Below are 24,523 nucleotides of genomic sequence, written 5' to 3'. Positions count from 1 at the left end.
CTAGTAAGGCACTTTTTAACAACTCAAACTATCAGATTTTCATACCCACATAAACATGTTCTAAAGCCTTATCTACGAATCACTGTAAAACACCATGTTCAGCTTAACTTTTTCTGTGGTAATAAGCTATAAGTTATTTGTTTACCACTAAGAGTAAGGCATGTTCAAACACCTCAAAGTATTACAGAAGTTTCCTGTGTATAAACAAGCACTTTTTAAAAGTAAACTGTATAAAAATAAAACAACACAATACATTTCACCAATTCATAGTTTAATGTAATCCATAAATCCAAATTACATGTTTAATTTTAACTGTTCTCTCATTATCTTTTCAAAAAACATTTTTAGAACCATTTACTGCTTTATCCTCCATAATCATGTTTGGTTATAGTGCTTAAAACTTGTCTCTTAACAAATAGAAAAAATCATGTGTATTCAATGAAACCTTTATACTTCATGCAGAATGCAAAAATTATTTTTTTATGTGGTTATAGGATTAAAATACCAAGTCTTACTAAGGCTATTATTGTATTTCTATAATAACCAACAAAATCATAAAATTATTCAATCTATAAAGCTCTTGTGTCATGATGGTACATTAAGCATATGTTTATAAAGCTACAATACGATATCTGATATAACAGATTAATCACAAAACAAGAAACACAATAATATATAAGTCACATTTCTAATAATGTTTTTGGAGATTAAAAATACTCATGCATAACTAAATTGGAAATCTGAATATCAGTAGAAAGGGTTATATTGATATTTTACTGTTATATACAAAATATTTTGGAATCTCTTGTTGTTTCACAACAACAGTTGGAAAGTTACATAAACAGAGACAATTGAGAATTCCTTATAAAGATTTCAAATTATTAACTAATAAAGAACATACAGGAGTTTAAATCTTATGTGAAAGAGCTTTCTATATCTGTTCAAAACCACTAAATATTCATGACTGAAGGTTGTTATTTCGAAGATGTATCAATTTATGTCTTTTTAAATGACCATTTTGAGTAAAAGTTTTGTGACAAACATCACATTCGAACGATTTTACTTTTGTATGCATTAACTGATGCTTCTGGAAACTTGCCTCCTTTTTGAAACTCTTTCCACATACATCACACACAGCGTATCGTTCACTTGTGTGTATACGCTTATGTTCTCTTAAGCGCCTACCCAGTACAAATCCTTTTCCACAAATATCGCATACAAATGGTCTCTCTGCAGCATGCAGCAGTTTGTGTCTGTCCAAATAATTTTTAAGAGCAAAACTTTCTCCACAAACATCACAATGAAATGGTTTTTCTCCAGTATGTAACAGCTGATGTTGGCTTAAGAATTTTCTCACTCTAAACCTTTTATCGCAGAGGTCACATGCAAATGGTTTTTCTCCAGTGTGAATCATCCGATGTCTTTTCAAGTCATTACTTCGTGTAAAACCTTCACCACAGATGTTACAGCTGTATGGTCTTTCACCTGTGTGGATCAAATGATGTTGTTTGAGATCTCTGTAACGTGTAAACCTTTTACCACAGGCTTCACAACAGAATGGTCTCTCTCCTGTGTGAATCAACCGATGTTGTTTTAAAAGATAATTTTGTGTAAATTTTTTTTCACAGATGTCACAAGTAAAATGCTTCTCCCCAGTGTGCACTAACTGATGGTTCTCCAGGTGATATTTTCTGGTAAATTTTTTGTCGCAGAGGTCACAACTAAATGGTCTAGATCCAGGATGCCGCAACTTGTGCTTGTTTAAGTTTTTAATTTTTTTAAAAGTTTTCCCACAAAATTCACATTTGAACTCTTGTTTTGGTTTGTGAGTCAACATGTGCTCATGAAGACTACTGGAGTTATCTGACGAATAATCACAGTACTGACAGTCATGTTTCTCACTTTCAACATTCTCCGACTTGTGAAAATTTTGATGACTTTGCAGAACATTTTGTGTTAAAAAACATTTTCCACATTGGCCACATTCAAATTTCTGGGAGCCTAAAACAAATGAAAAAGTATGAAACAACAACCAATACAACGAAGAACAATACTAAAAAATTGCTTCTTTAGTGGGACAAATATATTTTTCTAAGTTAAAAAATAGTACTTTAATACAAGTATTATACAACCCTCCAGATTACTAAACTGTCATACTAAGTTCCATTCAGCCATTTGTAACTTGCTAAATAAACTAAAAAAAATATTGATACCAATATACCAAGCTGTGGAATAATTTATGTTATAGCCATTTTAAACATCAAATACAGATAAATAATATCTTTGACTGTGAAATTATGAAACTTATTAAATTATCATGCAGAAAGTAGCCATCTATGGCAGTAGTCATGTTTCTCTTAGCTTTAGATAATTTCATATTTTATAGCAAGGGAAGGTATACAGAAAAGTTTGGACTGATTAAAGCCACATTGTCAACATCAAATCAAGTGTACGTGTTTTAGATCATATCATGATAAAAAAAAAATCATACACATTACAACTTATCACGTTATCAGATAGACCAACCTAATAATCTCATAAGGAGAGTTAAATAAAATTTTCAAAACTCTTTAAACATGTATGTCCAACATATTTTTAAAACATCAGTTACACATATCATTGAAGTAACCTAACCAATTATAACCATTTTCTTATACAGATGAAAATGGTTGAAAAATGTTTAGACCAATAAAGATTAGAATAGTGTTGGAAATCAAACACAAAACTGTTCATTTTACATTAAATAAAAAATAAATAAATCTTGCTTTATAATCATGTTTGGGAATATTTTGATAGATTTTAGTTTACAGACCTGAGAACTTTCATTCGATCTCTACATTTAACAGTTTTAAAACAGAAGTTTACACTTTCCTAATATGAAAATCTCTTACTACTATACTCACCTCTTACATTTTCCTGTGAGATTTGTATGTCACAAGCTTTGAGCTAACTCCCACTTAAATGCACATTAAACACGTATATTGTGCTAATGAATAATGATATCATCAACCAACAATAATCTTCTATCAACAGAAGGATGACACAACCTTAATGCACAGTAACTCCCCTATGCACTCGCACTCATGAATAATGATATCATCAACCAACAATAATCTTCCATCACCAGAAGGATGACACAACCTTAATGCACAGTTTAGTTTCAAAAGGAACTATTTAAACATTTATTTTGAAAAATGACAACTTCTCATTTATTCCCCTTTTTGTTTCTACAAATTCAAGAGTACCTAACTTTTATACACAGGCTTATAACCAAAATAAATCTATTTTCTAGTTCACATTTGTAACTGTTCTTCTGAACAACAAGACATTTGTTGAGAGAAAGGGACTGATGTATGTGTGTGTTAGCCCATAGCTGTAGGAGATTTTTTCATTTTATATGCTTATGGTTTGGTTAGAAAGCCACTTAAACAGCAGTAGGTATGACACATTTATTCTAGTAACAGACATCTTTACTATGTTCTGAAGTCCATACTTCAAAAACATTTTTTATTTGGATAACAATTTTACAGAAAAACAGTGGCTTGTTTAGCTACACATCCAAATGCTCATTTCACACCTTATGGTATAATGGTAAACAAGAATATAATAACGTTTTGCCATTTCTCACTGTTAATTGAAGAGCTTATGTGGTATAAGCAAGGAAACAAAACCATAAAATTAAAATATAAAAGGATTAACAGTCAAAAATATGAATAACACTTAAAAAACAAAAACTAATAATTTTCATTTTACATCATAATTTTCAATTTTTCATATTAAAGGCAGCAGTGAAGGAGGACCATTTGCCCTCGTTCAGCTTCCACTGTGACATGCAAGTACAATTCACAGTGACTGCAATCAATCTTTTCCAAGATATTTTTAGATCAATGTCCACCTCCAAGCAACAGAAGGAAAAAGAGAAAATGAAAATATGGACAGATCTATAGCAAAAACATCTGAAACTGGGGTTTGGAAATACGTACATTCTCTAAAACTAATGAGAAAAACCATGATCTGACAGCAAAGGCTCCACATGTTTACCTCTCCCAGTAGGATCTCCAACACCCTAGAGTTTAGCAAGAATTTCTTACTCTAAATGCTAAGAAGTTCCCCCTGAACAATGACTGGTTCTTGTTGATAAATTCACAGTACTATGTGGCCACCCTGTTTCAACCAGCTTGAAAGCCTTTGGAACCAGTCTCCCCACTCCCATCCTTCTATGTGTGAAAAAAAAAAAGATACATGTTACCCAAAGATGCAAACTATTTCAAATGACTGAACGTAATGATTGTAGACAGAGCCCTTTATCATTTGTGGCTACTAGGCCTGACCAATGTCTCTAAGCTGTTTATTATTATAACTATTATTATTTATTACTGCTATAGATTGCTCATTTATGACTGTTTTGTGTATTTAATAAATAAAAAAAGAATTCTTTTGAAATTCTTTTTCACATTCTGAATTCTTACTCATAAATGTTGTTATCTGCACCATTTTTGTCTTCGCCTCAGCCTTTTGTTGGTGAGATGCTGATTTTGTATGTCTGGAACAATCGTTTATCCCACCATGCACCACAGAAAAATCGATGCGACAAACTGTACAAAATGCATGACTGTCACTGACTTTTGATGCAATGACTGGATATTTTGCACTATACTCTTTCCTAAATGTTTGATTCACAGTTTTAGACCTTTTAAATTTGCCAGTAACAAAACAATCCGGTGAATGAGGCCTCTTTTCTTCCATCTTGTGAATGATCACATTGGTGTTTCTGTGCTGCTTAGAGGACGAGAAATACCCATCCACACAAGCACTGATTGACTGACAAACACTGACGACGTAACTAAGGATTCCCCCACGTACCCAGTATGGAGAAGCACCTCACTCAAACTATTGGTAGACGTCCGAGATATAAATATTTTTTATTATTTCAAGCACAAACATGATTATTGCCGGTAGCCATTTGGACTATGTCTTTTATTTATTATCAAAATTTATTTGAATCTCACTAGAAATTTTCTTTTCACCCCTTTCAAGCCCTGGGGGAACAATTTATCACTTTATTATATAGGCCTATATAATATATAATAATTTGGGAGTTGCAACAAGTCGTAATATTTGTCTGTATGAGAGAATAATCGTAATGTATACACCAAAATCGTAATGATTACGCTCAAATTGTTACAGTTGGCATCTCTGGTTTCCTATTGATGTTTCTGTTCCAGGATGGAGTATTATGAATGAAAATTTAGAACAGAAGTCTTACTCTGATTGTGTGTTTGCAGTCATTAGTACTTGGGTGCTTGATGGTTATTCTATTTTTATCATTTTGAACATTCATGAATAAAAAAGAAAAACTGAGTGCCAGCTGACCACAACCATCATGTAATCTTAGACTGTGATACACAGTCAAAATTCCAACTCTATGCTGAGAACAGAACAGCAATACCAGTGTTTCAAACAGCAGCACCAGAGATAAGGTACACAATAGCCTCTGAAGATGTCCAATACAGGCATTTAGTTTAACAACAAAATATCAATGAAGGGTCAAACCAGGTTCTCCAGTATACAGGAGAATAGAAGACTAAATAGTGTGCTGCAGTGACTCAGGGATGTTTGTATCCCAAAGATGATAAGCGGTACTCCTCTGGGAGGTTTCTTAACACATATAGGAACCATCATGGAGGGAAGAAACATACATGATCAGATGTTCTGTTTTAGCAGACAAACTATTTTGATGAAAAAATGTATGTATCTTCTGTTGAATCTTTTGATTTCTGAATAAGACATATAATTCTATGAAACTTTTGTGTTACTTGATTGTCCAATTATACCACCAGATCTTGTGTGTGTAAAAGCATATAAACAGCAGGTATATTGTTCATAGTAACAAAACAAAACATAAATTTAAAGTATTTTATTCCTGTGTGACCTATTTTAAGCAGGATAAAATCACATTTTTAAAATCCAGGTGCATGCACCCTGGAGCAGTTTGTTAGAATGATCTTCATCTGGATTACTGCTATTTGGCTGAAGATAGAACACTTCTACATCATGCCCAACAGTTCTAGAAGAAAAAACAAACTGAATTTTCAAACCACTAGGCATACCCAAACTTATGAAACTGGTGATAAAATGCCAGAAGTAATTGAGATTACACACATAATTAGTATCAATAGACAAAATGATTGAACTAAAAGTTATTCACAAAAGTAATTTATAATTTTTTACATAATTATCAGCAAATTACGTGACACCGAGTTACTAACAGTAAGTGATCGTGAATGACACCGAACGAATGAGTAGTTTTGTTTGATTTCTTACCAAATGACAAGTACATGTTTTGGTATCTAAAATTAAAAGGTTATAAAACAAAATTAGTGTTTCAACATGCTTTTCTAATGGAAGCAAATGTTTACACTTTCACTTCAATGAAACTAATTTATTTATTAACATGTATCACATGTGACCAGTATATATATAAACTGTTAACTATATATATAGTTAAAACATTTTTTTATTCTTTTGTCAGTAAAATTCTAACCTATTTGTTTGAGCTTCTTCCCTTTATTGGAGGAATAATCCTGATAAACAAAGAATAAATAAACAGAAACAGAGAACATACATAATTTCATAACAGAAGCATGGCACTGCATCCTCAGAAATGCTATTTCCAAAAGAAAATATATTTATTTCAAATACATGTGCGTTTTTGTGATAAAAACCACAAGGAATAAGAGTAACAGTCAATGTCACAGCAGTATGGGGTTTTACAGTTGAAGGATCTAGTCATGCACAGAAAGAAGAATACTGTCAGCGAATTATCCTAAGTTTATCAAAAATGAAAATAAAATAGGTTAACTTTTTTGCAACAGGCTCAGCATAATAAACACAAGTTTGTGTACACATTTGCAAACATTAAGTATTTATACTGTAACTTTCGATGCAATATGTTTATCTTCATAAATTTTGGTAGATTTTTAGTGAAGATTACAAAGATTTTGTACACGAAAAATATGATTTCTAATGAAGTATTTTTAATAAAGATTTGTTTGTGAAAATATTGAATCTGTTTCATAACTAGTCTGAGTACAGTGATTTTTATGTTTTGATTAAAAAATATTCTTCAATCAAAAAATCTCAAATTTATTTCTATAGTCTCTTAAATCTCCTTAAAAACATTTCAAATGTCTGTTTTTCAGTAAGTGTTTTATATTTTATCTGTTACTTCCTCTACCCTAACTAAGTGGGGTCTGTCAATTTGACCAATCTCATAATCATCATAAAAAATTATGAAATATAAATCATGCTATTTTTTTGTTCTGAGAATAACTACAAATTACAACACAAAAGTACAAATTTTTAGTCTAAGTAACTTAAGTCTCATATTGTTACATATATATATTATTATATTGACCTTCCAGTCCTGCCTGGCTAAAGTTACACAACTTGCATTGGCAAGGTGTACGTCACTATTACACTATCAAATAATGTAAAACTGACCTTTAGTCCTTATCTTTACAAAGTCACCATGTCTTGGCTGTGTTTTAGTGGACCACTATTTTGTAATATATAATCACATTTCAATTATTATACATTGTGTATGTACATAGATTATTACTATTCAGAAATAAGTAACTAATTTTTTTCTTAAAATATAGAACAATAAATAAAAAAAACAAAACACAAAGCAAACGATTATCTCTTCCAGCTTGGACTTTTGAATTTGGTTGCTGCTGAACATAGGTTGCTAATCCTTTTAAAATTTTGCATATGGAAGATATGGACTGAAATATTTTTTTTAGGTTTTATATATACAGTTGAATAAGCAAAAAATCATAAACTACTGTACCAATACCACAGAATTCCACTATAATTTATCAAGCTTAGTAGTAAGCTGTATTTATGTTTAAAAAGATTGGTTGGTTGGTTGATTTAGTGTTTTATGGCACAAAGTGGTAAAAAGTTGAAAGTAAATTTATTAAAATTCATAAAAGGAAATTAAGGTGAAACAAATCAAAGTTAAAAAAAACATAAATAGCATAAAACCAATGTATACATCTAGTCTACAACGTCAAGAGAAAAACCACAGTGATTCAAGTTGTAAAGGACTTTCTGTAGCAGAACCGTAATAATCATAACTTGTCAGAAAGAATAACAGATAAGTACAAAAAACACTGTTAGTCACCTGAAGTTGGCCTTTCTTGTCCTGGTTCTGAGTTATTTGACGTTATGGTCATTTTCAAAAAGGAAAGTAATGAAAATATTTTAAAAGATGTGTAGCAAAATTATAATAATTACTCGCCATGATGACTAATGGGTAGTTCAAACAGCAGCGTTAATCACCTGAAGTTGATCTTTCCAGTCCTAGTTTTGAGTTATTTAATGTTATGGCCAGTTTCTAATTTCAAATTGTACTAAATGAACTGTGATTTTTAAAAGGGAGCCACATTAAAAAAGTGTAATGTATAAATTAAAAAAAAACTTAAATGGCATTAAAAAGATTAATGGCCTTTAAAAACTAAAAACATTACCAAGGTGGACAGTGTCACCATCACCAATAACACTGTTTAACATTATGGACAAACCTTGGGACAGAACATGTTTAAAATGGCGCCATCATTGAGAGTCATAACGATGACAAGAAAGTAAAATGTGGCTTATTGTGATCTGAGTGTTACACAAACTATACACTGGTGCATCAGTTCCAGATAAAAGAAAACAATGGGTTAAAAAACTGTGACCAATGCATAGTCTAGTTAGAACAACTTCCTCTTTCTGATCCTTACAGAAGCAAGATAGCCAAAGTCCAATTTAGGGTTTTAGTTGAAAAAGCTTGTTTTCACATTGCTGACTCCAAGTTGACCGCTAGCTGGCATGGAGCTAAGCCTTGAATACAGGACCATAGTCATTGTATGGGACAGGCACAGTGCCATAGCAGATAGACTTAGCTGCAGTGTCGACGAGCTCATTCCTGCAAGTACCAACTTGGCCTGGTATCCAGAAAAATTGGACAGCAGTAGATGTTAAAGAGAAATGAGCCAGTCGGTTTTGAATATCGGTGAGAACGAGGTGTGAACCAACATGAAACGATTCCAGGGCCAGTAGAGACCTAAGCGAGTCAGTATAAATAGTGCAGTTTGAGTACTGCTTACCTTCTATGTGATCCAGGGCAAGAGAAATGATATACAGTTCAGCAGTGAACACAGAAGCTGTAGAGGGGATTCTGCATGCAACCACTGGACCACAACAAACCATGGCAGAGCCCACACAGTCACCTGATTTTGAACCATTTGTATAAATAGGAATGTAAGGATGGTTCAAAAGATGTTCAGCAAATAACAGACAATATTTCCAATTTGGTGTGTCTGCTTTTCCCAGATGACTTAAAGATAGGTCATACTTACAGACTGTAATAAGCCATGGTGGGAAGGGTTAACCAATGGATACAGCAATGTTATCCAAGGACAGACCCAATTCATCCAACTGCACCTGGATACAAAGGCCAAAAAGAGCAATGGCAGATCATCTGTTCTGAAAAAGCATGGCCCACCGAGGAAGGAAAACACAACCCCAGGTGGGATGCTTTGGTCAGGAACAAAGTTTTGAAGCATATAGTATAGACAGTTGCAAACAGCAGGAGTGCAAAAAAGGTCCATGAGACTCTATGTACAAGTTCTGAACTGGGAAAGTGCAGAAAGTCCCAGTGCAGAGCCAAAATCCTTGATGATGAATAGGGTCTAGCATCTTTAAGGCTGATGGTCTGGCAGAGCCATAGACCAGTGATCCATAGTTGAGTTTCAATCAAATAAGAGCACGATATATTTTTAGCATAGAATGTCGATCCGCTCCACAATTGGTGGAAGAGAGGACAGGGAGGATGTTCAGTGCTCTTGTACATGTGACCTGTAGCTGCTTGATGTGTGGTATAAAAGTCAGCTTAAAGTCAAAGATAAGCCCCTGACTGTCTCAGAGACCATAGGCAGCACAACTTTATCGATACAGAGTTCAAAACCAGGGTGAGTACCCTGTTGGCTGTGAAAGTGCATGCAAACAGTTTCAGAGAAAGAGAAATTAAAGTTGTTTGCTGTGGTCCACTTCAGTAAACTATTGAGGGCAGCCTGTATCTGCTGCTCAATATACCTCATATTCGACTACTGACATGAGATGTAAAAGTCGTCGACATAAGATGCCATTTGCAACAGTGAGAGGGAGTTGTTCAGTGATGGCATTACTTTTCATACTGAAAAGTGTGACACTCAGAACACAGCCCTGAGGGACTCCAAATTCCAGTGAAAAAGAATGGGAAAGTGTTGAACCAACATGAACTCGGAATCTCCTGTCCATTAAAAAATGTTTAATAAAAATGGGCAAGTGGCCACGTAACTCATACATATGGAGGTCTCTCAAAATGTCATACCTCCATGTTGTATCACAAGCCTTTTCAATGTCAAAAAATATTGATACATGATGTTGTCATTTGAGAAAGGCTTCTCTGATTGATGTTTAAAGTTGAATCAGGTGGTCCATGGTGGAGCGCTGTCATCAGAACCCACACTGGGTGGGCGAGAGGAGGTTGTTTGATTGAAGGAACCAAATAAGATGAGCATTAACCATCCACTCTAAGGTCTTACAGATACAGCTCATCAAAGCAATTGGATGGTAGTCAGAAGGAATCTTCGAATCCTTTCCAGGCTTAGAGAAAGGTAGGACAATAGCCTGGTTCCAGGCATCAGGAAAACATTCTCTTGGCTAAAAACAATCAGAAGAATAGCAACAAAAGCAGGAGATAGATGGCGCAGCACGTCATAGTGTATATCATCAGGTCCAACCAATGTACTGCCAGACTGATGAAGGGCCAGTTTGAGTTCCACCAGTGTAAAGGGACGATTATAGTCATACACACAATCAGCTCGAAAGGAAAAACGTGATCTCTTTGCCCGAGTCTTGATGGCTAAGAAGGTGGAAGAAGAAGCAGAAGTGCTAGATACCTGGCAAAAGCTTTCACCTAGAGTATCGGCGATGCTCTGGGTATCAGCTACTTCCTGGCCATCACAGAGCAAAATCGAGAGGGGGACAGAATTATATTACCCACTGACCTTTTGAATCTTGTCCCATGACTATGGAACTGGTGGTAGAATATATGCTGGTTGTGAACTTAATCCAAAATTCCTTCTGGCTTTAACGTCTTACCCATTGAGCATGTGCACGGGCCCGCTAGAAAGTATCTCAGGCTCGTTTTTGAGCCTTCCATGCCATGTGGCAGGCAGAATTCCACCATGGATGAGAATATAGTGGAAAATGTGTTGGTGTTTTTAGGAATACATTGAGCAGCTGCCTGTATGATACAGTCAGTTACTGTTGCCACACAGTCATCTATTGATGGCTTACAGATGATGGCAGGATCAAGTTCTGTGAGAGCAGTGAAAGAGGGCCAGTTTGCCTGATCCAGCTTCCACCAGGGCACGTGGGTCAGGTGGCATTGACCACAGCCAGTCTCTCTCAAGATTATAGGAAAATGATCACTGCTTTATAAATTATTGTCAACCCTCCTTGATAAAATGAGAAAATAATGAAGGGGAGCAAACCAAGAGATCAATAGTGGTAAAGGACTGACTAGGTGCATAGAAACAAGTAGAAGAACCAGTATTGAAAAAAAAAAGTTGTGATCAGAGAGCATATACTCTACAGAGCGATCTCTACCATCAATAACAGCACCTCCCCAGAGGGGATGATGTCTATTCAAGTCCCCTAGGATTAAAAGATGAGACAGCAACTGTTCAATGAAAGCATCAAAGTCTGATTGATCATAGGTATCTCCAGGTGACAGATAGAGAGGACAAACAGTGATGGTATGACCTAAAGAAACACAGATGACTACAGCCTCCAAGGGTGTGTCGAGTGGCAAAGACAGGGTGGGCATATACTGATCAACCAACAGTGCCACCCCTCCATGCACTCATCAATCAAACAGCCTGTCATTTCTCTATAAAGAAAACTGCCGAAAGGTGACTATATCGGCAGGTTTCAGAAATGTTTCGTGTAAGGAAAGACATACAGGATGGTAAGAAGCAACAAGTGTTTTGATATCATCCAGATTAGAATTTAAACCTCGACAGTTCCATTGTATGAAGGTGACCATTTTTATTTATGTGTAGGCAAATTGGGTGGAGAACCCTTCTATTTACGACCACGTCTTTATTTGAGGGCGGTCTAATGACCTCCATGTACCCTGTCTTGGGTCGATTGGACAGGTCTTTGCTGTTGGAAGAGGATTCCAGTGACTGAGGATGTGAACAAATGATCATTTTGCATTTTGAAATGGGAGAAGATGATGTATCCAAGGAAATGCTTGTACCCAGAACCAAAAGAAGTGGATTTTGGGATTTATTGGAATGTATTTAAGGGACAGAGATGATTGTTGAAGTTGATTCATCAACTTTTTTAACCATGGAGGTCAAAAGACTTTTCATCTGTTTTGAGAACGATTCTTTTGGAGGCACAGAGAGAGATCCGTCTGCACTCCCACTGTAGTAGTGGAAAGAAGTGCAGCAGCATTCGTCCGCGAAAAAGTGGTAGACAGCAACTTTCAAGCCTCAGGATAAGTAATGTTATGAATTGTTTTAAAATGCTGTACCTCTTTTTCTTCCAACCATTTAGGGCAAGAACAAAAGTAAGATGGGTGAGAGCCATTGCAATTGACACAATGAGGGTCCGTTTAACACTCATAGACATCATGATCTTTGCCACTGCAATGAGCACATGTCAAGGAACCACCACCTGATGTCTTTGAATAACCGAACTGCTGATACTGGAAACATCAGAGAGGGTTTGGAGTGTATGGCTGTACCCTGCAATTGAGATAACCTGCCTTGATGGTGGCAGGTGGACGTGGTGATGTAAATGTCAAAATGAGAATATTGGTTGGCATCGTAATTCCATTTTTTGCCAGTGGATATACACCTCACTGCTCAAATTCCTTGAATGGAGAAACCAGCAAGAATCTCCAATTCTAGGATGTTCTTCAAATCCCTCTCAACAATAACTCCTCGTGATGAATTCAAAGTAGCATGAGGTATAACCTCTATAGGTATATCCCCAATTGCCTTTGAATGCAATCTGTGTTGAGATGTGGATGTTTCCACCAATATGTCACCAAATCGAAGCTTCTTTACTGACTCTGTAGAGCAAGAAAGTCCCTCTAGTCCCTTCTGAATGAAAAAGGGAGACATTTGCCCTAAAGGTTTGTCTGAAAGTGAATGCAATATAAGAAAATGAGGTACAACAGGTAGTGCAGATGGTGAGGATTGTTGCTCAGAATCTTCAAGACATGGTCGTTTACCTATAGACTGTTTTTTCACTATTTTATTTAGGATTTTTAATTGGAGTATCCTTAATAAAGAGAGAGAAATCCAGTGCCCACTGACCTCACCCACCATGCAGTCCTACGTGGGGACGCACAACAATGTCGAACAAGGACACTGCAGCAACGCCAGGGCTTTGTGAGCACTAAACCCAAACACCAGCATCAGATATAATGTCCACAACACCTGTTGAGAACATCCAACACTGGTACTTGGTTGACCCTAGCCCGAGTAGATCAGCTGATTGACCCAAGTGGGGCCACCCCAAGGCTGCCCATCTACAGAAACTCAAGGCCAAAGTGGTGTGTCAGAGTTAAACCCCTCAACCACCAGGACCCTCTCCTCCCCTTCTCGGGTTGCCATGCACAGCAAACACGTGGGTGGATGTTTAGATCTCAGAGGAGATAAACTGAAAGAACAGGACCTACCCTGGGAGGTCCCCTCACCACATAGAGGAATCCACACAGAAGGAAAGGGGGAATGAAACTTCTAGCAGACTAAAGTAACTACCTACCTCTTAGAAAACTTGGTTCAAAAAACGTGGTAGCCTTTTATCAGATTAAAATGGCTGAGATCATGTTATACTGAGTTTCTTTGAAAGGTAACTGATGATTTTATAACAAGAAACAAAAAGCTAAATTTACCAATGTTTTGTATGCATTGTGGGAAAACAACAAAAATATTAGTGTACATGCAAATTATCAAAATAATATTTCAAACACTCTCAACTACAAACATATTTTTGTGATGAAAAATTATGCTTGTAGTGTAAAAGCACAGCTGCTTTTAACATTTAACATTTTCTACAAAGTATACATTTGTTTGTTTGAAACAGTCATGTGATGGCAATTTTGTAACCACTTTGTAATTGGAAGTTCGAAGTCATTCATATTGTTAGGTTTTATAGGCTGGATTATTTACAGCAGGTGTCTGTGACTTATTGGTGATAAATTTCAACAATAAAGAAATAGGAACAGTCTACTTGTTTTAAAATAATATATTAAAACAAGTTAAATGTATATATGGCTGTATCCAAAACTTGAAGTAACTGGACCAGACTGTATGAACTTTAATGAAAAAGAGACTATTACTTAAAGCTGTTACAGTACAGTCTGTAATAATTTCACTTTACAAATTGCCACTATACTCTCTCTGTTGCTAAACCCACATCCATGCAATCCAAATTTAAATAGACATCAGTAAACAAATTACAAGCCATATGTATAACTCTAAATGATTTCAATTATTCAACTTTACAATTTCAGCAACATAAATTACAAACCTACTGAACACAATGACTTTCACAAAATGTTGAACAGAATAAAGACAAAATGAAGGCCCAGTAGCATACTTAACTAATACATACTTGATTGACAACACAAGCCTTTTTCCTTTTCATCAGATTTTGAAGTTAGATGTAGAAAAGTGGATTGAATGGCCATTGATGGCTAATTACCCCTATACCCCTCTTCTACTACTTACAGAGCAACAGGGGTTGTGAAAAATCTTAATAAAGAAAAATTACAAACTCAGACATTTCATGTGTCACAAAACTGAACTCACCAAGCATTATTACAAATCACACGTGCTGAGATAATGCTAAGCTAACAATTCAGATTCTGTAGTGTTAAAATAAAACTCACTTTAAGTTAGTTTAGTTTTAAGAGTTGGAGAAATAAATTTATACACAATTTATCATTCATCAAATACCAAATCCAAACAAACAATTAATATAACACCATTCAAGTGTTGTGTTTAACACAGCAAGAAACGGCGACTAAGCTAAATGTAAATTTTCTTATTTTTACCAAACTCTTCATGGTTGATTCTATAACTATTTGAAATTAACATTAAATTAAATACCACAAGAAAATCAAAATTCTCCATAATTTTAGTGGCTATAAAGGGAAAATCTACAAAAAACAAACATTTTTCTCATTGCAAATAATGCTTAGTTAATTTTCTGAACTAAAAAAGTTGGTAACAATTGCCAGCCTATTCACAAACAGATAAACAAATGTCTGCAAGTAGTATTGTAAGTTCATTTCAGTTTCAATTTAATCTAAAGTGTGGTATTACTGATAATACTTATTTTGTGTACATGTGTTTTACCTGAATACTGGTCTAACAAACAGCTGATCATAAAAACTTAATGTTTGCACATGGTTCCTCCAGCTTTGACTGGTGTAGTACATTGTGATGGTATAAAAGATTCTTGAACCAACAGAAATTACACAATTATAGTCATAAATCAATTAAAATGTAGACATTTTCCAAAATAACAAAAACATTATTTTTTATTGAATTTTAAGGGTTTTAAAAATAGCAATTTTGAAGTTAATGACTTTTAATAATATGCAGGAATCCTGTTGCAGAAAAAGTACTTTTGTCTCACCATATGGACAGAAATACAAATCTCACTTGAACTTGTACTAATTTCTGTATCCACATTACTTTCTTCCTCCTGTTTCACAATTTCTGGTACAATGATGGTATGGTTATTTTCTTGTTTGTTATGTTCACCATATCCGTCTTTGCTTGTAGACAACATAGGTGGTTGTTCCTTCTTTATTTTCCGTGACCTCATTGGAATTATCTAAAACAAGAGATGATTTATTGTAATTACGTAAATAAGCATGAATAAACAGTAAAAAGAGAATGCCTTAAAAACAAACCACTTCAGTAACATTTTACAAACTTACTTCTACTGACTGAACAGGTCTTGATTTTAAATGTCCTATCATTAACTGTTTCACAAAACAGACTTGGTATAACATACGAGTTCATCTAGACGATTGTTAACATTTTTTCATGAAATACTTTACTAAAGATTTGTTTGTGAAAATATAGACTGTTTCATTACTAGTCTGAGTGCAAGGTGATTTCATGCTATGGATAAAAAACTATTCTTCATTCCAAAAATCTCAAATATTATTTGAGTAATCTATAAAACCTATTAAATACATTTCAAATGTTTCTTTTCAATAAGACTTTACGACCATCATTAAAGAATTAGGAAATAAATATCAATTATGCTTTTTCCATGATATAATGACTACTTACCATAACATGAAAATACAAAATAATTAGTCTAAGTATCTTAAGTTGCTATATATTTATTAATTTTGCCTAGCTAACACAACTTGTATTGACATAGCGCACATGTAATCATGTTATGTATCCAATAATATAAAACTGACCTTTCGTCTTCCCTGTTTTGGCCACGTCATACAGTCACATTTCAATTACTATACATTACATGTGTATATAGATTATTACTATTTAGAAATAAATTATTAATCTTATTTTTATTAAAATACAGAACATTCTAGCTATGACCTTTGAACTCAGTTGCTGTTGGACATAGGTTGTTAAGCCTTTTAAAATTTAGCACGTGGAAGATATCAAATAAATTTTTTCAGGTTTTTATATGTGTGTGTGTATATATATAGCAACTAATCAAAAAATCATATTATTAATAACTATACTCATACCACAGAATTCTATTATAATTTATTAAGCTTTCTAACAAAGATGTATTTAGATTTTAAAAAATATGAAACTTCGAGCAGACTAAAAACACAACCTACCTTTTTGAAATCTTGGTTTGAAAGAATGTGGTAGCCTTTTCACAGAGTAAAATGGCTGATAAAACCCCTATGGGGACGTTCTAAGCTGGTGATTGGTTATTCATATGTCACATATTTAAGTCAATGTATGTAAGGGACTGTTTCCAAAAATAGTAAAGGGTGAATGAGGCCATTGTGTTTGATTCAGTATACAAGCAAAATAAAAAGATACAAGGCTATCATTTTATATTCTACCTTGTTAATGCTGGTAATCTGAGTTCCTAATTTGCACAAACTATAAACTTAGTATTTTGACATCACAAACATCTAATTTTAAACAGTGCTGCATTCAACATATCTGTGACTCACTAAAATCTATATTTAAGTCTGTTCTTTTAATATTTACTTTTAAATTAAGAAATTAACTTATATAATAATAAGAAACTTTGAATTATAATTTACAATTTGATTCCAACTTACTGACATATGTTCAAAAAACAGTCGTTCAACATAATTTTCAATGCAAGTCAATAAGTGCAATGACATGGCCTTTGACCCCTGACCTGTCACAAAAGGGTTAACCTAAATATTCACATAAATTAATGCATAAGTAACACTATGGAGCACATTAACTGTCTAAGCCCTTATCATCATAATTAAACATAAGTGAAACTGCATGTATGTTACAGCCACAAGTAAATAACTTTCAGCACTTTATGATTAAATACATATACACACTGTATGAGCTTTTAGCTTTTCTCTTCATGAAAATAAAATTTCAAATCTCTTAGCTGTATTTAGTTGACAAATGGTAGGAAAATGAGACATATATCTACAATATTATTAATGCAAATTGTTTATAAACATGTCTCACATCCACATAATGTTAATGAGCAAACAACCTTAAACATCAGATAGAGGGGAGGAGTTTCTTTGTTGAGTTTGACAAATTTACTAATATCTCAACAAATAAAGAAATTTGGAGGTTCAGTTTTGTAATTTTTAATAGTAGTTAGCTATTACTTCTGTTTAATTGGTTTTAAACTGCAGCAGCCAAATTTTAATATTAGAAAATTCTCAATTAGAAAAATTAGAGGTCAGATGTGTCATGTGACACAGAAATTGAGAATTGTTTTTATATTTCTTTTTGAAATCAACATTGAATATTATTATGTACACATCAAGATGGCTGCAACACAAAAAAGTTTTACATCCAGTCAGAATGACCAGTAGATTCTGTCTCTGTCAGGTTAAAGGAAATGCTGTATGTGCACACACACACACACACACACACAACAAAACTAATCTTTTGATTTTTTTTTAATGCTACAACACATTAATGTTAAAATATTATAAATCTAAGTGCTTCATATAATAAGTTTGATAACACTACAGGACTGCTTTTTTTTTCCTTTAAAGTTACAGTACAACACTTAACAACTCATTGGTAAAGTTACTCAATTTACAACTAATATTAAAAACAATGAAGCAAACTTTCTACTACTACTACTTCACCTTTGGTGTTTTAATGTTTTCATCTTTATCTGGTGTAATATAGATATGATTTTCAAGTTGCTTCCTTCTTTGTTTTCTATAGTCTGCAGTGTACGTCAGAGAATTTTCCAATATGACAAGTTCCGGAATACTTATATTTAGTAACTCTTCTTTCATGTCTGAATAACAACAAAAATTACAGTAATTTAGTATTACAGATTAACGACAGTGAAACCTAATAATGTACACTTAACACCCTAGAGATCATACAGCTTATAAACTGCATTAGCATTGTATCTAAGAAAAAATTAATACATTTATAAACAGAGTACAATTTCATATAAAATTACAACTTCCTACAGATCAGATAATATACTAAGGATTAAACCATTTCCATAAAGTACTCCAAAGGTCAATCTTGAGTGTATTTGTTTTTTTTGTATTTTATATTAACATTTTATACACTTTGTAAGACTTATGGGAAGTTATATAATAAACAAAAGATTACAAAATAATGACATTAACAAATAAAATTTAAAAACAGGTTGGTTTTAAGATTTATTAAACTTAAAAAAGTAAAATGATGAAAAACACATCCCAAAGTAAATATTTCTCTTTCTTCCATAAATGGTTAACATGTTAGTTCTCAAAAATTAAGAACACTTCAATTTTAGAACATTTACTGTTTAACAAATTAGATGGTTTTGAAAAGATACATGGAACTGAAGTCTTTTATTCACTACTTCTGCCTGTTGGCATTATAGGAAGATGTAATTTTTCCCAGGCACAGTGTGTAGCCTCCATTTTTTAATTGGCTTCCATCTTCCTGTGTTTTATGAAAGTTGGTTGTTAGAGATACTTACTTGCTAGTTTATTGGGTGGGAGTCACGTGTTAGGCAACCAAACTATTCAACTACTTGATTTTATACATGTTGTGGAACTGCCTCTACTCTAACCACATTTTTGATAACTTCATTTCTGATTTGTTTGTTTTCTGTTTATTGCTCTGTGCAGTTATCTTATTTCATGTGATTATGAGATTAGTAACAAAGGATTGAGATGGAGAATATACTTGAGTTTATGTTTCGTTTATCAATATTACTGGATGTTTCAAAAGTTGGGTCCAATTGGTGGATAACATTATTTGTTTTCTGACATTATGCTTTTCTATCTCATAATCCAACTTTATATCTTCTGTTAATACACTGCCAAGGTACATGAATTGCTTGACATGTTCATGGTTTCATTGAATTGGATGTTGAGGGTTTGGGAAATTAGATAACAGCCATTGTTTCTGGTTTTGTTGAACTGATTCTCGTTTCACATATGTAACAGGTTTCATTAACTTGTATGTTTATAGAACCTGTTGCTGTCCTCATGGAAGAAATTGTGATCATCTGAGAAATTGTTTCATTCTGCAATGGGATTAGATTCTTTGCTTATTTTATCAATACAGACAATTAACAACAATGAAGGCAATATACACCCTTGTCTCAATTCTATTGTTACTTGGAGCCACTATGCAAGTCCACATTTTTTGTTCTGACTGCATACTTACCATCTCTGTATCAAATATTAATGCTATTAAGCAACTAACTGTTCCTTGGCACCATAATCCTCAAGTACTACCCATGACTTTTCCAAATCCACCAAATCAAATGTCTTTTCTTGATTGATAATCTCATATTCAAGCTCTTAGTTGAACCCAACAGTTTCTCCACACAGCTGCTGTAACACAAATATAGTATATCTACATTGCTTGCCTTTCCTAAACCCAAAGTGAGTATTGCTGAGCTATTGTTTGGTAAAAGGTCATAGTCAACTCCACAGTAACAGGATTACAAGTTAGCTTATACAGCTTTGAAGACTTTCTGTATATATTTGTATACAATGATCCCTGTGTATACACTGTTCCTCATAGTTCTTTTGTAAAATTCAGAATTTTGTACAAGGTTGTTAGGGTATATCTAAGTATACACTTTGGTAATGAATTATGAATTGAAGAATATGCTGTTTCAATCCATCTCATACTTTTAAAAATTCTATGAAGTTATTAGAATTTAAAAGCTATTATCAATATAACTTTACTGAAATACCAATGTGTAATAATAACAAAAGTCTTGTTTCTTAAAATGTTTTTGTAGGTTTGTAATACACATAAATTTATGTGGTAACAGAATTACTTCCTTTTTAAGAGAACTACACTAGAATTTTCCTCCAAGCAATATATGAAAAGAACAACGGGTGTCCTATATGCAAACTTAATCACTCCTTTAATAGACAGAAACAGATTGATCAGTAATAGCAAATGGTTATTTCTTTAAAACAAATTAAAATAGGATACTAAAATTTAGTAACAAATTGCAAGTTCACATATTTTCATAAATACTGGAATTCTGTCATCAGCTCTTAGTTTGAGAAAAATTTATTTCGAAGATGACAGCTGGTTTGGTTGTTTCTTTCAAATGACAGAAACCTTGCATAGTATCAGTCACATTTTTGGCCATAATGATCATAGACAACATCCTTAGCTTTACTGGCTCATCATGTTGCTGGATACCTAGTGGTCTTCCAGCCAATCAGTAGGCCCTATACATTGTTTGACCAGTATATGGTTTGCCATTTTCAAGTCTGAATTTCTTATGGCAGGTTGGGCTCATTCAGAAAAACATGGAGGTTGTCAGTAGTTTTATTTATTCAATTTTTAAATTAAAAAAAATTAAATCAACAATTTATAATTTGACTTGATTTAGGAATGTTTTCACTGAAACTATTAGGTTTTTTTGTTTTTTTTTTGTTGTTGTTGAAGTGCTGACAAGAAAAAAGGCAACTGTTTGACCACACTCATTGTCAACTTTTTTCTTTACTTAAACATAGACTGGTGTGAAGAACATTGTGCTAATCAATTAATTGAATGTAATATAGAAGTCACTGATTTGCAACTAACACTAAACACCCAACTCTGTTCATGGGTTTCTTTTTGGAACACCTTCATCTCAAAAAAAAAATTAAATCAGAAATAATTTTAGCAATAAATTTTGATTAAAAATTGTTTGTGAATGTTTTGCCTCCAACAGATACTAATGAATAACATGAAACTTGTTTGAAGATTTCAAACCTTTCCAAAGAATAGTTTCATTGTAACCAGCTAGCCATTGTTCATAATGCTAGAAAGGAAATACGAGGTTAGATATATTACATTAAAATAATTTTGAATATGCAAATTAACAACTCACATCATAATCACACTCACTGGATAAGAATGCATTAAAATTACATTTTAATAGTTTGTAGGTAATTCAATAACGCTGAAATCTGATCACTTTTGGAAAGGGTACGTAAAAGCGTTTTGTACAAATGATCATTCACTTAGACCATCAAGATTTTTGTATTTCTAATCAGAAACTTAGAATTTCCAAGACAAGAATAACCCTTGTACTTAATGGCACATGTGTGTGCATTTTCTTATAGCAAAGCCACATCAGGCTATCTGCTGAGTCCACTGAGGTGGATGAAACCTTTGATTTTAAAAACATAGAAGTGCAGATAAACTTGGGGACCCAGAACTACTACAATAACCTGAAATAAGTTATATTCCAACCATAGTAATTAAGGTACAGCATTTTATAACATGTGGAAATCCATAATACATATGCCAGAGTCAAAATTATATATGTGTTTCAGCCAAGAGTATGCAATAATATCATGAATGGTCTTCATCAGAAAAAGGAACAACAATCATGTGTACACAAGTATCTTCCATGATATATCAATTCAACCATAACATACTTCAAGCAGCTGGAAAATACAATGGGTATTCATATTATTTCATATAACAAAATATCTGTAAAGTCACCAAATGCAGCACTTCTGAATTTATAAAAGTACTGAAACAGGTGTTCTGAAACCGTTGTCCTCATAAGCTGGATAAAGTATGTAAAACAGCAGAGAATAGGGATTTACATTAAACATAACACCTTTACAACAGAATATTTCAATAAAAAAACTGCTCCATACACACAGCATGACAGACCTAGAGACATTGGCTGTAATGACATAGTAAAGCTTCTAAGTAATTTTTTTTCTGTGCTATCATTCAATGACATCATTAGGGAAAAACAAGTCCTGACCAGTTCATTCAGATTTTCTTAAGTAATAGGTGTAGTCTGGTCTATGCTTCAGGGATATTAGCAAAGACTGCAAAGCTACTATAAAATCAAACTCATATTTTGTGGAGTCTCACATTCCAGATCTCCCCCCCCCATTCACACACAAAAAAATCAAATGCAACAATTAAACATTAAATATGATACAGAGAAAAACATGTAACTTGTAGGCATATTATACTTTATTATCTTCTGGACACAACTATGCTCCTTTCTTGTATGGAAAGGTCTGAACAGCTGTAATGTCTTGAATGTTAGGCAACCATAAAGAATCTGTTGTTTTAAATATTTTAAGAATTTAAAACTCATCACAGTTATTTCAAAAAGCCATTTTCATCAGCATGACTATTAGACATTTCACCCAACTTCCTGGCCTAACAGTAGCAGCACTTGATATAGCTTAAAGATTCTAGTTCTAACAGCTAGCTTCACAATTGAAGGAAAAAACATCTTCAAAAATCAAATAAAATATTGGTAATTCTTATTTCTTACTGTTAAATTGATGGTATGAGCTGCTAAGAGCAAGTGTCAGTAACAGTACTTAATTTCAAAAACTCAACTTCTCAGTGTGGAGAGTCTTCATCTCAGACTTTTCAATATCCACTCATTTAGACTCACACTTTTTGAAAATTCTGGATTTACCCCTGTGAGTTGGCAGCTTAGCACTAAAGTGGCAGTAATGAGTCAGCACACACAATTATCAATCATCTGTGGGCACAATGGTAATTACTAAATAAAGTCTATCATGGGAATTCCTTCTGCTAAGCTTGAGGCATTTATACACATTTTAAATGTGTGATTGTAACAGCGGAAATAATAATTTACAAAAATTATCATATATCTGCATAACTTGAATTTGAGAAATATTAATTAATCTTTTAGGTATTTAATATTGTTTCTAACACTAAATTTGCTTACACTGTGAAATATCAACAAATCTGACAAATTATGCATTCTAATATAGTTGGAAAAATCACCCAACACTGCAACATCAGTTAATTTCAAGTCATTAGATTATGAGACTGATATAAGCTGAAATGTCAAACAGATTTAACAACTTGCATAACTGCATTAGCCTGTCAATACCATATAATAAAACAGCTTTGCAATATGAACAATCTGTGGTGTACAAATTAAAATGCGTGTAGGTACTCATGCTCAGGAAATAAATGAGAAATGTAAGTTAGTTTGCAATAGTGAGAAAGGGCTAGAAATATTAAATCATCTTATCACTGTCAATGCAGTCAACTGAAAATTACTGAAATCAGATTAATAAACTTAAACGTGAATCTACAAAGGATTCATGGAATTATTGATAAAAGATTAATACAACATAAAATAATATATTAATTTCTAATAAAAAGTAGCATACCATAGGATTTTTTATATTTAAACGTAATAAATATATAGAAGATGAAAAGTATAATCTACTAATTTAGTTTTTAAGTTTTGTATTAATTCTAGTTTATTTATTAAACGTAATACAAATTTAAAAATCTATGTCTACCTGCAACTGCCAATACTTTTGCCGAAAGTATTTCCTCTTCATCTTCATGCGGTTCTTCGCCATCTACCCTGAGACAAACTTTAGGTCTGAAGAGACCCATCTCATTGATCTCTCCACATTCATCATCGTTATTAACAGTATTGTCGATAGGCCCAGAGTCACAGTTGCCTCTTTCTTCTAATTCGACTGTCCACCTGACTTTAACATTTGCATCAATATCAAATAGTGGATTTTGTTCTTTTTCATAACCCACTACTGAAGTACTGCGGCATACTTCAACCGTATTTTTCTGGTAAAAATAAAGTAATACGTACTTCATTATTTCTTGAGCAAAATAAAACGTTTTTCATAGATAAACCTCCTATGAAAAACAAATATGATTATGGAGTTTTTCTAACCACGTAAGTAATACGCCACCTATAC

The 24,523-nt window shown here is 33.4% G+C and overlaps 1 protein-coding gene across 1 annotated transcript; it reads right to left on the bottom strand.

The window, feature by feature from the left end:
- Positions 1–254: 254 nt before the first annotated feature.
- Positions 255–24,523, bottom strand: LOC143250865 (uncharacterized). The gene is made up of 4 exons (XM_076501978.1): positions 24,101–24,523; positions 18,449–18,606; positions 15,786–15,960; positions 255–2,001 (listed from the first exon to the last, which is right to left on the bottom strand). Exons 1-4 carry the CDS (start codon positions 24,417–24,419, stop codon positions 959–961), a joined length of 1,695 nt encoding a protein of 564 aa, XP_076358093.1. The 5' UTR covers positions 24,420–24,523; the 3' UTR covers positions 255–958.

Source organism: Tachypleus tridentatus, chromosome 5 (genome assembly GCF_004210375.1).
Source record: "Tachypleus tridentatus isolate NWPU-2018 chromosome 5, ASM421037v1, whole genome shotgun sequence".
NCBI lineage: Eukaryota > Metazoa > Arthropoda > Merostomata > Xiphosura > Limulidae > Tachypleus > Tachypleus tridentatus.
Note: the sequence above shows the minus strand (reverse complement) of the source record. Positions and strands in the feature narration are given on the sequence as shown.

What these genes read in the sequence shown, in the direction of transcription:
- LOC143250865 (XM_076501978.1), bottom strand. Translation starts at nt 24,419, where the DNA reads ATGAAGTACGTATTACTTTATTTTTACCAGAAAAATACGGTTGAAGTA. An exon ending in AAAAGTATTGGCAGTTGCAG is followed by an intron (nt 18,607 to 24,100) that starts GTAGACATAGAT and finishes GTTGTTATTCAG; the next exon opens with ACATGAAAGAAGAGTTACTA. An exon ending in AAAACATTAAAACACCAAAG is followed by an intron (nt 15,961 to 18,448) that starts GTGAAGTAGTAG and finishes CTCTTGTTTTAG; the next exon opens with ATAATTCCAATGAGGTCACG.